General features: G+C 41.7%; 1 protein-coding gene across 4 annotated transcripts in view; it reads left to right on the plus strand.

The window, feature by feature from the left end:
* LOC126213461 (inversin-B-like) overlaps positions 1-19,025 on the plus strand; it is a 107,062-nt gene that overhangs the window by 68,982 nt on the left and 19,055 nt on the right. For all 4 annotated transcript variants that reach the window (XM_049941230.1, XM_049941233.1, XM_049941231.1 and 1 more), the window contains one exon: positions 2,370-2,946. In XM_049941230.1, the coding sequence (XP_049797187.1) occupies positions 2,370-2,946 (577 nt within the window). The remainder of the gene's footprint in view (positions 1-2,369; positions 2,947-19,025) is intronic.

The raw sequence follows: 19,025 nt of genomic DNA on the forward strand, positions 1-19,025 counted from the left end.
GTCTTCTCTTTTATTATACAGCTTCCACATAACATATCACTCTCTATGCATATTCATACTCTCTCCTGTATCTCAAACTCTATTTGGCCATTTTACATCATGAGACATTTCCTGTATACCTACCAAAGCTATGTATTTACAATTTCAAATTAAGTTTAATGATATTACTCCTTCTTGGATTCTTAGTTTTTTTCCAAATCCAAACTGACTTTCTGATAATCGTGTGTCAACTGTACGAAGACAGTGTAAGCTTTTATTTGATAAGGCATTCACAACTAAGGTAAGACTTCAGTAATTTTCGTATTTTAAGACATTCTTCCTTTAAGGACAAATATCGTATAATGTTTTTCTACAATATGAGGGCAAATTCCCCTGTTTCTATATGTTACGATAGGGAGTATTTAACAGATTTCTACTTCCAATTCTTCCACGTTCGACAAATTCAGCTAGAATGTTGTCTTTCCCAGGGATTTCTTGTTTCTCGGATTTTCAGAGCTAGCTGATAGAAAATAAGTGCAATTAATAATAGTAATTTAAAATGTCAATTAAAGGACCAACCTGATCATCTAACGTAGTAACTGGAACTGTGACTATTTTCAACGCTAATAACAGCTTGTAATGAAGAACTCACACCAGCAAAGGTCAGTTATCAGTGCCATCTGCAACAATTTGGTAGGGTGTCATCAATTATCAAATGACGGAAAAAATGTGTGTTGAAAATATGGCATATTCTCTATGACTGGCTCTGACATATCCCCCTACAGTAATGGCTTTATCCCAGAGTGCAAACAGACACTAGCTAGAGCTCCACCTCCCCCACCCCACCCTCCTACCCTCCCAAACACACACACTAAGTCATCATCTTTAACAATTAACTAAACTCCACTAAGAAGAATATTTCCTTTGAAAATTTTTATTTTGAAGGTGATGAAAGGTAAATGATACTTAGCATTTGTAGACGTTTTATTAAACCTCAGACTAATGTGTCAATTATACAATTGGTACTTCTTATTTGTAATGATGTAGCCGTTCTCATTGCGTCTAAGACTACTCAAAAATGGAAGTTAGCTAACTGTCTGCAGTGAAGTTATGCAGTTGTTACAAAACTTGTTTCCTCTACACCACTTCTCTCTCTATTGACACTTGTGTCACCCTCACCCTGCACCTTTACTTAAAATCAGTCAAGTGAAAATTCGTGCACTCTACTTACTGTTTCTGTATCACTTGATTGCTGGACTCCTTACTTCTGCAGTGTCAGAAATCGAACGATTTTAACTTGCCAACGCTTTGAGTCTGACTAGGTGCCACAAACAATAATAAAAATAAAGTACTGTAGACATCTTACACTACAATAGTAGCCACTACATAGTAAGTGTTGAGTTGAAGATTAATATTTTTTCATTTATTATTATGAAGTGAGTGATGACGAAATTTCTGGTCATTTGCTACAAATTTTTATGAGATATCGAAATATATGTGATCTATATGTCTCGATTTCTCCATCATGGTACAAAGTGAAAAATATTGTGTGCAGCAGGAGGATTATGTGTGTAAGATGAAGTTCATATATTCGTTTGACAAGCTGTAGCATGCACCACTTGTGTCATTCATTACTTCTGTAATTTAAAAATAAAAATTAGTTAATGTTAACTTATGTAATAACTATTACATTGTTGTGAAATACTAATGATAAACATGATCCTTTAGAAATAATTTAGTATTGTGAGCGAAACACAGTTGGACACAGTTGTTTGTACCCCACATAAAATTTAATTTTATCCACTGGGGGAGGGGGGGAGGGGGCCGTTATGCCACTACCCTACAAAATATTGGGTGTTGTCATGTTGGAATATGTGAGAAGTTGCCATCAAGCTATGCCCGCCACCTCTATATCATTTTTCTAGAAAGTCATTCCAGACTGTGACAGCAGTTAGTTGATCCCCTGTATCAGTTCCTGGAGAGAAACATGCTGGGCTAGCGGTTAAGGGCAGAGGGATACAGATTTCAGACATAAAATATCATTGTTTTCTTAAATAAGTGCAGAAATTGGGACTGTGTGTTGAATAAAATATGCTCTTAGTTTTGTGCTAGATCTCCATTTTGATACTTTGAGCAAGTAATTGTACAAAGAGACAAATGATAGGCAGCCTGTATTCCTTCCGTGGCATTTTTTACACGCAAATAGGGAAGTTTTAAGAGGAGATGTAATAGATTTTCAAAAGTATTATTTCCTTCATCTACACACTTTAATCTATGTTGTGTGTGAATTTTATCCTGATGGCAGCTTTATAAATGCCTTTAAATTGATAAAATGATTAACTCTGCACTGGCAGCCACTCCTACATTTCCTTTGGGAAACTGTGTTCCAGAATCCCTCACAGTGGGACGAGTTCAGGAGGCTGAGGAGGCCACGGCCGTGGATCTGGGTGCCCTGCTGGACGCCGGGGACGGCGCTGTGGTGACTCTGCTGGCCGGGGACACGCGGCTTGTGGCTCACAGGGCTGTCTTGGCCGCCAGGAGTCCCGTGTTTGCAGACATGTTCCGTCGCGTCACTGTAGAGGGCAGCAGCAGCGAGCTCGTACTCTCAGACACAGAGGGTCCTGTGCTGCGCCAGGTGCTGGCATACCTCTACACCCTGCAGGTGCCCCAGCTGCCCAGCATGGCCCCACAGCTGCTGGTCGCCGCCGACATATACGACCTATCGGTACTGAAAGTGCACTGTGAGCAACAGGTGGTCGCCCAGCTGTCTGTCGACACTGCGGCAGCTGCAGGTGTTATCGCGATTAGGCATTCTGCCAACAGGCTGAAGCAGGCCGCCGTCGCCTTCATAAAGGCCCACATGCTCCGTGTGATGGCGACGCAGGGCTGGGCTGAGGCTGTAGTCAACGACCCTCAAACTGTTGTGGAGTTGACTCACCTGATTGCAGAGACACCGACAGACACCAGGTAAGCATGAGACAAGCTGCTCAACTATATTACACATCTCTAAGTGTGCGTACTGACAAGCCTTCAATGTCCACCACAAAGTTTAATTAGATGTGCATGCGCAGTAAAATACACTACTACTGATACTAATTTTCTTGTATACACTATGTGATCAAATGTATCCAGACACCTGGCTGAATAAGAAATTCAATGAAGCCCTCCATCGGTAATGCTGGAATTCAGTGTGGTGCTGGTCCACCCTTAGCCTTGACCTCAGCTTCCACTCTCGCAGCCACAAGTTCAATCAGGTGCTGGATGATTTGTTGGGGAATGGCAGCTCATTCTACAAGGAGTGTCGCACTGAAGAGAGGTATCGATGTTGGTCAGTGAGACCTGGCACGAAGCTGGCGTTCCAGTATACCCCAGATGTGTTCTGTAGCGTTCAGGTCAGGACTCTGTGCGGGCCAGTCCTTCACAAAGACGTTACTGTCATGCAACCACTCGGCCACAGCCCATGCATTATGAAAAGATGCTCTTTCATGTTGAAAGATGTAATCGCCATCCCCGAACTGCTCTTGTACAGTTGGAAACAAGAAGGCGCTTAAAACATGAATGTAGGGCTGTGCTGTGGTAGTGCCACGCAAAACAACAAGAGGTGCAAGCACCTTCCATGACAAATATGGCCGTATCATAAAACCACCGCCTCCGAATTTTACTGTTGCCACTACACATGCTGGCAGAGAGCATTCACAGGGCATTCGCCATACCCACACCTTTCCATCCGATTGGCACATTGTGTACCATGATTAGTCACACCACACATGGTTTTTCCACTGTTCAATCGTCCAATGCTTACGCTTCTTACCACTGCGATGTGTGCCGCCGCTCGACCATGAAATCCTGGTTTTGTCACCTCCCGTCTAAATGTCATTGTACTTGTAGTGGATACCGATGCAGTTTCGATTTCCCGTGTGATGTCCTGGATAGATGTGTGCCTATTACAGATTACGACCCTATTCAACTGTCGGCAGTCTCTGTCATTCGACAGACGAAGTCGGCCTGTGCGCTTCTGTGGTGTCCCTTCACGTTTCCACTTCGCTATCACATCGGACCTACGCATGTTTAGGAGTGTGGAAATCTTGCGTACAGACGGATGACAAGTGAGACATCAATCACCTGACCACATTCGAAGTCCGTCAGTTCCGTGGAGTACCCCATTCTGCTGTATCATGGTGTGTAATGTCCACTGAAGGCGCCAATATGGAGTACCTCGCAGTAGGTATCAGCACAATGCACCTAATATGAAAAATGAATGTTTCTGGGGGTGTCCAGATACCTTTGGTCACATAATGTATGTCACACAAATACCGGCGTTGTCTGCATTAGATTGTCACACACTAACTGAATAGCTTGTCTAAATGCTCTCAAGGAACACGCATGCTTGAAGTAAGCAAACATAAAGACATTGTACTTCGCAACTAAGCAGGTTGAATGCCACAAACAAGTGCCGATGTCGAACATTTCAAATACGGTACCTCGTAAACGACTCGTACTTGGATCCTGCAGCAAACACCACTGACATTCTGAACTACGCTACTCTTCGTTTGTTAACGTCAATAGGAGTAGGTCTAATTAGAAAAGTGTATCTTGTCACAACAAATACACTTCCTCAGTATTAGTACAATCTATGGATTGGCTAACAATACGAGCTCCAGACTACCAATCCACTGTATGAAAACAGCAGATGAATAGCACTTTCAATACCCGCAATATTTCTGGAGGAAGCATTAGGTGATTTACCCTATATGTTGGCAAAATAGTAAAATTTCTTCCATACTGACACTCTAACCTGGATCCTGGAAGTTGTTAAGGCCACTGCTCGCATAAAGTGGGAAATCCAGGTTCGGGTCCCAGTCTGGCACAAATCTTCTAATGCCACCAGTAAATTGTAGAGTGAGAATCTCATCGTATTTTAAACTGCAAACACATTTCTTATGCTAAATACAGCTGTGAACTGCAGCAGGGTCTGTTCCTTCAGACATGCATCCTTGTCTGAAGGACATGCCATAGGAGGTTTTTAAACACAGGCACTGTAAATAGTATTCATATGCCTAGACAAAGGTCGTTACAACAATAAGTAAGTTTCTTCCTGTGTGTGAGTTACAGTGATTGTTCTACAGCAAGCCATGGAAACTCACGGTGATATGTGGAGTTTTAGGTCGGTCATTGAAGCATGCTCGCATAGACGAAGTTGTTCGGCGATCATACTTGCACATTGGGAAATTCAGATTCCAGTCCAGGTCTGACATCAAGCTTTTTACATCACCAGTAAACGGTACAGTTGGAGTGTCATCGTATTCACGATTGCGAATACATTTCTCGTACTTCATGCAGCTGTAGCTCACAGCGGTACCTGTTTCTTCAAACATGCATGGATGTCTGAAGGCCATTGCACAGTAGACCCATAAACACACACACTGGAAACAGAAATAGCGCTTTCTGATGGCTCACAATGCTTTCGTTGAATTCTAATAACATTTTCATCAAATCTTTTGTTAGCAGATAAGTTAGCAAGAAGAAAATCATGCAATAGCCAAGATTTCCATAGCTACGTGGATTATTTAGGTCTTATTTGCAGTCAACATTTCTATTGAATTGTATGTGTACAACAAGCTGTTATTTACGTTAGCTCCTGAAATGTTTGAAGAGAAAGGAAAATTAGCTGTGGCCACTGCAGGTTCCGTTCTAGTGATGGACACAATGATGGACTGCTCAGATCACAGACAGACACCACAGTGACATGTGCTGTTGGCAGCTAGGGAAAGCCCGCTCTGTTCTCTGTGCTGTACATGCTACCCTAAACCTCTTCCTTTCAAGTACCCTCTGTTCTCGTTTGTTATCTCCCCTGCTTCTGGGAATGAGATACCTATAAATGGCGTTACACTGTGTAAAGTGAAGGTGAAGAAGCGGAGCAGGTCTGTCGCTCCTTACCAGGACCAGGGAAACATCTACACTATGTGGTCAAAAGTATCCGGACTCCCCATAAAACATACGTTTTTCATATTAGGTGCATTGCGCTGCCACCTACTGCCAGGTATTCCATACCAGTGACCTCAGTAGTCACTAGACATCGTGAGAGAGCAGAAAGGGGCGGTCTGCGGAACTCATGGACTTCGAACGAGGTCAGGTGATTGGGTGTCACTTGTGTCATACATGTGTGCGCGAGATTTCCATACTCCTACACATCCCTAGGTCTCTGTCTCCGATGTGATAGTGAAGTGGGAACGTGAAGGGACACGTACAGCACAGAAGCATACAGGCCGACCTCGTCTGTTGACCGACAGAGACCGCAGACAGTTGAAGAGGGTCTTAATGTGTGATAGGCAGTTATCTATCCATATGATCACATAGGAATTCCAAACTGCATCACGATCCACTGCAAGTACTATGGCAGTTAGGCGGGAGGTGACAGAACTCGGATTTCATGGTCGTGTGGCTGCTAATAGGCCACACATCATACCAGTAAATGCAAACAATGTCTCGCTTGGTTTAAGGAGAGTAAACATTGTACGAGTGAACCGTGGAAAAACGTTGTGTGGAGTGACGAATCACGGTACACAATGTTGCCATCCGATGGCAGGGAGTGGGTGTGGCGAATGCTTAGTGAACGTCATCTGCCAGTGTCTGTAGTGCCAACAGTAAACTTCAGAGGCGGTTATGATGAAGAGCAATTCATGGATGGTGATTGCATCTTTCAACCCGAGCAAACACCTGTTCTGAATGCACGGCTTGGGGCGGAGTGGTTACACCTCAGTAACATCCCTGTAATGCACTGGCCTGCACAGAGTGCTGACCTGAATCCTACAGAACTTCTCGTGATGTTTTGGAACACCAACACCGTGCCAGGCCTTGCCGACTGACAAAGATACCTCTCCTCAGTGCAGCACTCCATGAAGTATGGGCTGGCATTCCCCAAGATTCAACGTATGTCTGCGAGAGTAGGAACTGTCATCAAGGCTAATGGTCGGCCGACACCATATTGTATTCTAGCATTACCTATAGAGGGCGCCACAAACTTGTAATTCAATTTCAGCCAGGTGTTTGGATACTTTTGATCACATAGTGTATCTTAGAATGCTGCACACAGTTGAAGGCGTGCAGCAACGTATTTTAAATTCCCCATTCGTGATGTTTCCATTCTGTAAAACCTGAAATCTTCGTTGTAGTGGAGTAGTCAGTCACATTAGTCGCTACACCTATATCAGTACAACAGTTTTGTGTGTTGTGTATCTCCCTTTTACTTTCTAGGTATATATGTGGGATTCGCTGACAATTTCTGTAACAAAATTCATTAACTCTAAAAAACTATTCGAGGGGAATTAGAAAAAACTTTTTTGAAGTTTACTAATCTCTAAGGAATATGTTGTCATTCTCAATCGGAGCATATTTGGAACATCTCCCTTGAAGAAGATGATATGAAAACATAATTCCTAAACACCACATGACCACCTCACAAGAAAGGCGACTGGGTTTCATAACAGCTCTGCCGCTCCAGGCAGTTCCACATAATGCTCTGTCTTTCTTCACATTTCCTTCCCGCTTCTAGTCTGTTCTTTCCCATGATATTGCCATACTTCAGTGCACTCCCTTGTGCAACACACAAAGGAAGGCGCTTTTTTGTGTGAAAACTCCGTACTTGGCTCTTAGAGGAGGGTCTGTCAAATATCTACTGACCAGTCTTTGCTTAATTTTCCCTGTGGTTTTTGTAAATATTAGTCATGCAGTGTTTTCTTCTGGTAGAACTTAGTGTTTTCCTTTTCTGACCTGTTCCAGTTATTGGTCCATCCCCAACCACGTCAAAATGAAAGAGATCTTTAGATACTTCTGTTCTTTTTTTTATGAACATATCATATTATAAATACTCACTACAATGCTAGTGACTAGTAATTATCATAAATTACTTTTATTTTTAGATATATCTGAATATTTATGCACCACTTACTGAGCTGCTTCAAAAGCTGGAATTCATATACTTCACATAATAATCCTTACACTCAATTATTCATTTCTCATTTATTTTTATTGTTACAGAAGTGTATTCCATCATTTTAAACGAAAATCAAGGTTTGAATGAAAATGCTTATCGCCACAGCCATGTTTTCAAGATGCCTATAATTTACACATTAACTTTAAATATGTAATTCTATCTGAATTATTTAGAAGTAAAGTTGGAAAATCCACTTCTTAACTTAAATAGCGTGCATTTCACAAGACCCAACCAGTATCTACTTCATTGCCTCAAGCTATGTACACTATTGCATTGTAGCTATTCATCTGCTTACCATGACAACCAGTTCACACACAAGTATCCATCCACATTACGTGCATATACATGAAGCCTCTCTTCTTATGTCAATGGTAAATTCATCGCCCAGTTTCGTCGTGAGAAATCACAAACGTTAACCAAGACACACACACACACACACACACACACACACACACACACACACACACACTCTCACACACATACACACAAACTCACAGACACACACACACACACACACACACTCACACTCACACTCAAACACTTCAGTGACTACCTTGTAGCCTCCAGATATTTGCCTGTATCTTCTTCTAACTTGAAGAAGGCACAATGGACTTTCTCTACTGTCTATGTGAAAGCATGATTTCATGAATCTTTACTGAGATATATTTGGTGCATTGCCTTATGTAACCTATTTCTCGTGGTTTTCAATCATATTGAATCATTCTTGTATCCATGACATATACTAATACAGTCTGATAAATATCATTACACTGAACCAAGTAACAAAACCAAATTCTTGATTTCAGTGAGAGACAACCTGTAATCAGCCCTTAGGCATATATATATATATATATATATATATATATATATATATATATATATATATGAAATTAATGTGTCTGCTTATTATCCTGATCATACTCATAGACTTGTTCAGCCTCCCAGTCAGGTACTATTCAACGTTCACCTGTTTCGTGTGAGTGCTCATTGGCCAGTGTGAATCAAATAAATCTATTGGCCGAAGTTTCAATTCTGTGATAAAGGTTTTAATGGAAGTTAAATTTTTACTGCAGTAGCTTCGTAATATGACAAATACTGTGCTCCATTTTTCTCTGAATTTTCTTCCCCAGTCATTTCAGAAGTATCTGTTACCATATTTACTGTAGGTTCCCCCTACCGCCCAGTCTGTAGCATATGACCTACAAACACCATCTGATGGACATAGTAGCAAATTAAGTAAATTTAAACGTTTTGCCAATCTAATTTCTGAGTGATTGTAACTTGGTATGTTAAACTGCTAGTATGAGGAACTCATGAGAGGCAGTGTGTAAACTGATTGTCTCACTAGGTAAGTCATTTATCTTAGTCGACCCACTGTCGCCTTTGGCTGTATTGGTCCCATTATCTGTGGATGGGCAGCTGCCCAGTGGTCTCTGTGTTAATACATGTATCGGAACAGTCTACATCTGTACTGTGGGGCAGCCACTGGACACAGCAGGACCAACCCCCAATATACAGCCACACAGTGAGCACAGAGACTGAGGCCAGACCCTCGTCACAGCTGTGCAGACCACAGGTCCCCACTCAGCCCCCGTCTGTGGCATGTCGTGAGTTCTGTCACTACATAAGCATATCTTTAAACAAATTAGAGGAGGGTGGCGTTAGCGAAGTGTTCTGGCGAAAAAATCGAATTTTAGTTTCTAAAAAGCAGAGATGGCAATGGTTAACAGTAAACTTATTGTTTTAATCGATGTCAACATCTTTCTTTGCATTATGTTCATTCAGTGTGGTAGTATGGGGATTGTTTCCTAAGCTAAAATTCTTTTCCAAAGTTTCTGTATTTATTAATGTAGTGGATGGAGTTTCTAGTTTCATTGTTGGTTATATATCTCCCAAATTAATATTGAAGGGAATGGATGTGGAAGTAGGTTGCTGGTGCATTGCTATATGAGATGAACATAAATTTATGGACTTTACCAGCTGCAAAAGTGGAAGGTAGAGTCTGCAGAAAGTGAAGCATGTAAGACTGGAAAGATAACATCCACGTAAGACTATGAACATCACTTCATGTGGAATTTATGTTTAAATATACATTACATCAACAAGAACTGAAGTATCTGGAAGGGCTAACGAAACTAAATGATACTTCATAGGTTGAGACAGTATGTGACATTATATCAGTCATTGAAAAATCCAATAAAATTTACACAGAACTTAGTGGCATGAACCGATTTATAATTTGGCATTGCAACCACACTCACCTGGACACATGCGTTGGTCCTGTTGGGAAGAGCATCCTAAAGTCATTATATCCTCTCTTGAGGCAAAGTGGCCCATAAACATTGCAATTCGTCCTTGATATCACGGTTACTACGACTGCAGTGGATTGACACCCGACATGATCCTACTTGTTAGATCTGGATGTCTTTCGGGACATGGGGGTATTTCGGCGTCATGCAGACAATTCATGGAGATACATCCCATGTGTGGGTGAGCATTTTCCTGTTGATTGTTGATGTCACAACACTGTTGCAAGAGAGGCAGCAAATAGGGACACGGGATGTCAGTGGCGTACCATTGTGCTGACAGTGTCCTCAGTCAGTATGAGTCTTGAGCTCAGGTCATACCCAGTGGTTCCACACACCATGACACCAGGAGTAACACTGCTGCACGTCTCCAGAAAACAGGAAGAATGCGACCTCTACCAAGGTCGCCGCCATAGGGCCTGACGGTGCTCATCTGGTCCAGTACAAAATGTGATTCATTGCTGTAATGCCAGTAGTCTATGCATTATATTCACAGCACCACCACAGTAGTAGCCTTTTCTGTGTTGGTAGTAATGACAGCTACACATGGCTCAATAATTCCATAGTCCATCTGCAAGTAGTCTCTGACACCAATGCAGGTATGAGGAAGACATGCTCATGGCCTTAGGGACTGTGAACAAAACAATACATTACTGCGATTGGCTGGTGCAATAACAAAAGTGTTAAGGGAGGTGTATCTAAGAAGATTAGAAAAATGAGTGAAATATAAGTGGTACACTTTTATCGGTTGCAATGCTGTCTCGAGGCAGTAAAATATTGCCAGACATGATAGCGTGGCCAATCTGGCTCCAAACCTGGAGAGACCCTAGATACTTCTGTTAGTACAGGGTGGAGCAAATGAAAATGGCCTGGGAGATTGGATACGTTTGCACGTGAGTATATGCAAATAGCCACACCCTGTGACATGCACGCCATGTGATCCACCACGTGATTCACATCAGTTCAGATTGTAGTGCGGGCTGTGCCATTGTGAGTGGAGCAGAGCAAAGGGGGCGATGGTACTCTCATTGGAGCAGCAGGTGTTCGTTGTGAAAAGTTATGTGAGAACGAAGTCATGGAAATGGTGTGTTCAGTTGTTTTCTGCAAAATTTAGTGGTGTTAAAGTGTGAGCAACGAGTCCCATGCAACGCTTAATCCGAAACTGCTGTCAAACAGGATCTGTTTTGAACCAGTAAAAAAAGATGCCTAAACTCCCCTGCACACCACAAAACATGGCTGCAGTGCGCCAGAAAATGTTGCAGAGACCTACCAAATCAATCCAACACCTGTCACAAGAGACCATGATATCACACTGATTATGCAGACCTGCATATTCAGGGTGGTCCATTGACTGACTGAGCCAAATATCTCACAAAATAAGCGTCAAATGAAAAAACTTGTCTAGCTTGAAGGGGAAAACCAGATGGCGCTATGGTTGGTCCGCTAGATGGCTGTGCCATAGGTCAAACGGATATCAACTGCGTTTTTTTAAATAGGAACCCCCATTTTTTATTACATATTCGTGTAGTACGTAAAGCAATATGAACGATTTAGTTAGGCCACTTTTCTCGCTTTGTAATAGATGGCGCTGTAATGGTCACAGACATATGGCTCACAATTTTAGACGAACAGTTCGCAACAGGTAGTATTTTAAATTAAAATACAGAACGTAAGTACGTTTAAACATTTTATTGCGGTTGCTCCAATGCGATACATGTACGTTTGTGAACTTATCATTTCTGAAAACGTATGCTGTTACAGCATTATTACCTGTAAATACCACATTAGTGCAATAAATGCTCAAAATGATGTCCGTCAACCTCAATGCATTTGACAATACGTGTAACGACATTCCTCTCAACAGCGAGTAGTTCGCCTTCCATAATGTTTGCACATGCATTGACAATGCGCTGACGCATGTTGTCAGGCGTTGTCGGTGGATCAAGATGGCAAATATCCATCAACTTTCCCCACAAAGAAATCCGACTACGTCAGATCCAGTGAACGTGCTTCGACGATCAATCCACCTGTCATGAAATATGCTATTCAATACCGCTTCAACCGTACGCGAGCTATGTGCCGGACATTCATAATGTTGGAAGTACATCGCCATTCTGTCATGCAGTGAAACATCTTGTAGTATCATCCCGTAATTTCTCTTGTGCCCAATGGCAGAAATATACACGCCGTTCAAAGTCGTCGCCATGCAATTCCTGGTGGACAGAAATATGGAACGGGTGCAATCGATGTTGATGTAGCATTCTCAACACCGACGTTTTTGAGATTCCCGATTCCCGCGCAATTGGCCTGCTACTGATTTGCGGATCAGCCGCGACAGCAGATAAAACACCTACTTGGGCATCATCATTTGTTGCAGGTCGTGGTTGACGTTTGACATGTGGCTCAACTCTTCCTGTTTCCTTAAATAACGTAACTATCCCGCGATTGGTCCGGACACTTGGATAATTTCGTCCAGGATACCGAGCAGCATTCATAGCACACGCCCATTTGGCATTTTGCTCACAATAGCCATATGTCTACAAGATATCGACCATTTCCGCAATTCGTAAACGGTCCATTTTAACACGGGTAATGCATGACGAAGCAAATACCGTCCGCACTGGCGGAATGTTACGTGATACCACGTACTTGTACATTTGTGACTATTACAGCGCCATCTATCACAAAACGAAAAAAGTGGTCCACCTAAAACATTGCTATTTCTTTACGTACTACACTAATATATCATAAAAAATGTGGGTTCCTGTTTAACGGGCCAACCATAGCGCCATCTGGTTTCCCCAGTTCAAGCTAGACGAGTGTCTCTCTTTGTAGTGTTTTCGTTTGATGCTTATTTCGTGAGATATTTGGCCTGGTCACTATCAATGGACCACCCTGTATATCCCTATCTCATGTCTGTTGGTCATGCATTAAAACCACCAGATGTTCCTAAGCACCTCCCCATTGGTGAATGTCCATTCACTGAGATAACAATGAATGGCTTGGACATGGATCTTTTCTTTATGTCTGATGGAGACTAATTTCAGCTGAGTCGTTACGTCAAGTAACAGAATCACAGGTCTTGGGTAGCAGAGAGTCAGCAGAACTTCCACGAAACACCTTTGCACGATAATAAGGTTGGATTTTGGTGTGCAATGCCTGCACACAGCATTACTGGTTTCACCTTCTTCAATCAGCTGCTGACTTTGGCCCATCACATTGCCAACATTTGGGAGCTATTTGTGGTAGCGTTAATGGAGGAGGGAAAGGTGTTCAGTTGTTCCAAGAAGATGGAGCAACTGGTCATGCAGCAAGCCGAACCTTTGAGCACAGATACACAATTTCATGATTCACAGTTGTTAGCCTAGGTCAGCCTGGTTGGGGCCCTACCTGGCCATCTTTGTCACCTGATCTGTCAGTGTGTTATTACACTGCACGAGAGCCCTCAAGAGCAGAGACAATCACAACAACCCTCACAGTCATCAAGAACTGCAGCAGAACACTCCAGATGAGACTGCAGCAATTCAAGCATCCAACCTTCGATCCGCCTTCAGCAACCTACCGACCAGGGCCCAAAAGCATCAAGAGATGAATGGTGCTCATTTTCAAAAGCTGCTATAGTCATCATAGTGCTGCATTTACTTTCCTCTGTTGTATTGCTTTGTACTATAGAACTCTAATCTCTGGCTGCTTTTATTTGATCCCACCTTCTAATAAATTGCGTGTGTATGTGCGTCCACCTTAGACTACTGTATATGGAAAGAGCAAAGCTATACAAGGCAGTAAGATAGTAACCTTTCTCTCTGAGTCAGAAAATATAATGTAATCTTTTGCAACTGTAGTACAAGTATTTGTATTAGTGTTAATATTAGTAACAACTGTCAGTAGTAACATAGTAGTAACAGTAGTAGTTGTAGCTTCTAGAGAAAATTCATGGTGATGTAGTATTAATAGAGGCTTTCAATAGCTGTAAGAGTTATATTGTTTATTACTGCAATTACAGTATCAGTTCTCATTGTAGTGTTAATAGCAATATGTAAAATGAAATAGGAAAGTTAGGCAAGATGATTTGAAATAACGAATGCCACTATGTAGAGCACCACATCGATATCCATATAAATGTTGTGGCATACTAGTAGACAGAAATAAGGACAGTGAAAATCTTATATTTTAGACATACCATATTATAATGTTCAAAATAAGGAAGAAATAAGAGAAAAACAAGCTTGACATATTTGAGATACATAGTAGTTTCCCGAGAGCATGGCAGAGGATGTTCTGAGGTGGTATTGTGTACCAAAACCAGTAACCAGTAGGCTAAATGAAAACTGCTACTAAGGACTAAAACATCAACACTCATCAGCCAGAACATTATAATCACCTATGTAATACCTGATATGTCCACCTTTGCAATGGATAGCAGCAGTGACACATCATGGTCTGGAAGGGAATTGGCACCACACTGCCCACACAAGGCACCTAATTCCCAATAATTCCTCACCAGGAGAATGAGCTCTTATGCCATATCGAGGCACATCCCAGATGTGTTCGATCGCATTCCCATCTGGTGAGTTGTGGGACCAGCAGATTAATTGAAACTCGCCACTCTGTTCCTCGAAATACTCCATCACTTCCATTCCTTGTGATATGGTGCATTACCTGGTTGAAAAACGCCACTGCCATCGTGAAACATGATCCTTATGAAGAGGAGTATGTGGTCTGAAACAAGTGTATATTACTTGTTGGCCATCATGGTGCCTTGAACAATCTCTACTGGACCTATGAACGTCAAGGTGAATTTCCCTAGAGCACCATGGAACCAGCGCCAGTTTGTCTCTGTCCCACAGCATAGGTGCCCAGGAGCTGCTAACGGTCAAGTGCTCATTTCAGTCATAGTTGCTGATGTCATGGTGTTAATATTCGCAAATGTATGGGTTGTCAGCTGCAGGGGCACACTGTTAGGAGTCTTGAGGGCACCGTGTGTTCAGACACACTTGTAGCCTGCACCGTCTGTCGCGTTCTACCAGTCTGCCTGGCCTACAACATTCGCAATATGTAATGAGGGTTGGCCACCCAACCCCATGACGTCTGGACATAGTTTCACCTTGGTTTCGCCACATGTCGAAGGCACTCACCATAGCGCTCCTCGAACACTCAACAAGTCGTGCATTCCGAAATGCTCGTGATGAGCGTTCAGGTCATCATAAAATTCCCTCCTTCAAACTGAGACATGTAGCTTACCTTCCCCTTCTACAGATGGACAGCACATTTGCTGATCCTACATCGACTGTGCATGCGTCTGACTAGCAGTCATTCCTCGTGAAGTGACGCTGCTATTGCCAGTACACGTTTAATCGATGATAGGCAGGTGCTCATAATGTTCTGGCTAATGTGTCTGTTATTTATAAATTGCAATGATCGCTGTTCCACCCTAGAGGGTATTGAGAAAATGACATAAATAAATAAATAAACCAATAAATGAATCTCTGAACCAAAGCGCAGGATAACACATTGCTGATAAAAGACCATTATTTGGAGTGCATTGGTAGGCACAGTTGTAAAGGGGTCGCTGTGAGCCCAGTATGCAATATGGCATTCTTCCCTTGTCTTGACCAGATACGATAGACTGTAACCTTGACAACGATAATGCCTGCCCTCGTGGTCATGTGCAACTCAACACTGCTACATTGTAACATCTAAGTGCCCCAAAATCTTATTGCTGCACAATTAGACCAGCCATGCAACTGGAGATCAAGAGTGGAGCAGCTTGCAAATTTTGTCAGCTGCAGATAACGCATGCGTAGAAAGTGTCTCTGTATCCTTCACAAGTATCACACAACATCTGACACTGTTCACGGGCGTTATATAAACGTGCTGTGGTGTCCGGTCTACCTGTCATGGAGATTTGAAACCCTGATCAGTTACACTGCAGCTGATGGTGTGTTTGTGTAAGAACCCAGAATGACATCTCACCGCTTTTTCGGTATGCTTCAATTTTATCTGTCACGCATCGCATTATTAATTCTGCACCAGTGACTTGTAACAGTACACTTGTTTCAATCGGTATCTTCACTCTTCTTTGGATTCACAGACTGAATAGCGTTCAGTTTTGAATTTGAATGTGACACCTTTTATTTCACAGATAAGAGAGACATCAGCAACTACCGACCTGTTTCACTGTTTCTATCATTTACCTACATTTTTGAGAAGGTGATGTATTGTAGAAGATTATCACACCTTGGCAACAATAATATTGTCACCAAATCACAGTTTGCCTTTCAGAAGGGGTGCTCTACTAAGAATGCCATTTAAATGTTCACACACCAGATAGTACAAGCATTAAATAACAAAACAGCACCGGTGGGTATTTTCTGTGACCTATCCAAGGCATTTGATGGTGTAAATAATAATATACAGCTACATAAATTTTGTAGGGTTGATGGTGTAGTCAACCAATGCATCTTATCACATCTAACAAAAAGGTTTCAAAAAGCTGTATTTAGTAGTAATTCAACCAACAGAATTCAGGGACATAATTCTGACTGGGTGGAAATCACATATGGGGTTCCCCAAGGCTCAATCTTAGGTCTACTACTGTTTTTCATATATGTTAATGATCTACCATCTAATGTACAGCAAGCAGAATTAGTTCTTTTTGCAGATGACAACAGTATTGTTATCACTCTCAGTATTAATACTGAACTGGAAGATGTGGTAAACAAAGTTCTGAAAAGTATCATTGTTTGGTTTTCTGCAAATTGTCTCACCCTGAATTTCACAAAGACACATTATATACAGTTCTGCACCTCTGGGGGTACTGCATCAGTGATAAGTGTAACACATGCTGGTGAAGTAATACATAATGTGGAAACTTTTAAAATTCTTCGGTGTCCATATTGATGAGAATTTTAATTGGAAAAACATAAATTTGGGAACTCCTAAAAAAAACATAGTTTAGCTACATTTGCACTTAGAATCATAGCAAATTTTGAAAAGAGATAAATCAGTAAGTTGACATATTTTGCTCCTTTTTATTCAGCAATGTCATATGGAATAATGTTCTGGGGTAATTCATCTTTAAGAAAGAAGGTCTTCATTTCCCAAAAACGAGTTGTAACAATAATATGTGGCGCTAATGCGCGATCGTCTTGTAGCCATCTGATTAAGGAGTTGGGCCTACTGACTACCACTTCACAGTATATTTATTCCCTCATGAAGCTTGTTGTAAACAATCTACTACAGTTCAAAAGGAACCATGAGGTACATGATTACAATAATAGAAGAAAAAATTACATCCATTACTGAATATTAAGGTTTTCTTTAGGTTGCCATTAAGGTTTGAACAAAAAATTTTGACCACTTACCCTGTGATATAAAATGTGTTACAGACAGTATGGTAAAATTTGGAAATAAATTGAAAAAGTTTCTGCTTGAGAACTCCTTCTACTCTGTAGAAGACTTTCTATGTTAGTAATGTGTAAAAAGTTATGTGTGGGAACTGATAACTCAATCTGTATTTCTAGTTACCATTTTTGGGGAAAAAGAATAGTAATTGTATGGTGATGTTTAGAGTACAAATAGACGTATAAATGAACTGGCAATTTGCATCTAAAATGACTCATTCGACCACATGACGATCTATCGTGCAATTTGATGCAAGGAACATGAAAGTAAGCAACAAGCGTTTCTTTCTATTCACCATGAGTGGGCGAAATTCACATAAACATCTGAAAATTCGGTAACTGTCTTCTATCGTACCTCATTCGTTTCATATTATGCAACATTTATCAACGACATTGTGCCTTGTAGACATACTGTATTTGGCTATTTTGTCACATTCTTGTGAGGCATTAAAATACCAAAATACAGAAAAAAACTCGCAGTGCAGCAATTACTCGGTAATGGCGTACGAGAACTCTGTCTAAGACTCGTGGAAGTCTAACGACTTGATGGAACAGTAAAGTGATAAGAATTAATCCCTACATGTTACATTTCTACTTCTAGTACTCATAGATCAACTTTTTCATTATACCATAAATACCTTACGCCTCAGTTGTCTTTGATGCCGAGTAGTGAGCGGAGAGACGGAAATGACGTCCCTTGTGACAGTAGTCTGCTTGGCAAAGGAGCAGTTCTGCGCTTTCGAGTTTCTCTCGCTGTACACAGACATGGAGGTCGACTCCAGTTTTCGGCGCAGCATTCGCCTCACCCAGTGGTGACCCCCGATGCAGCCACCGGGCTGTCTGCCGTTCATCCAGGGGGCGACGCGACGCCTGGGGCGGCTGGCGACTTGGGCTGTCGTCATCCTGGCCCCAGGGCAGAACTGGCGCCATTCACCGTGTCATCTCACGTCACGCGAGCGTTGCCGTTCTTGTGTCGTTTTTGGCCATCAATAATGTTCGGAAGCGACATCCCACAGACTAACAACCTTGCACAACATCATATCACTGGCATAATTCATCTCCTTCTTGATTTATATCCCATTTCTTCGTGTTCTGGGATTATTTTCGCATCATTCTGACAGACAACAGCGACGAAAGAACCCAAAGAGATTTTTAGATACCTGTCTCCAATTTCTTCCCCCTATAGTTCGATTCCTGTCTCCTAAGCGGGTAGGAAGTCAAAAATGTAAAAAAAAATCGACTTTTCGCAAATATGTCTGTTTTGTATAGTACATCTTTCTGAATAGTTTGATGTATAAAATAAATATATTTCAGTGATTATAAGGCACGCTATTTGGTCCTACG

Source organism: Schistocerca nitens, chromosome 11, assembly GCF_023898315.1.
Source record: "Schistocerca nitens isolate TAMUIC-IGC-003100 chromosome 11, iqSchNite1.1, whole genome shotgun sequence".
Lineage (NCBI taxonomy): Eukaryota > Metazoa > Arthropoda > Insecta > Orthoptera > Acrididae > Schistocerca > Schistocerca nitens.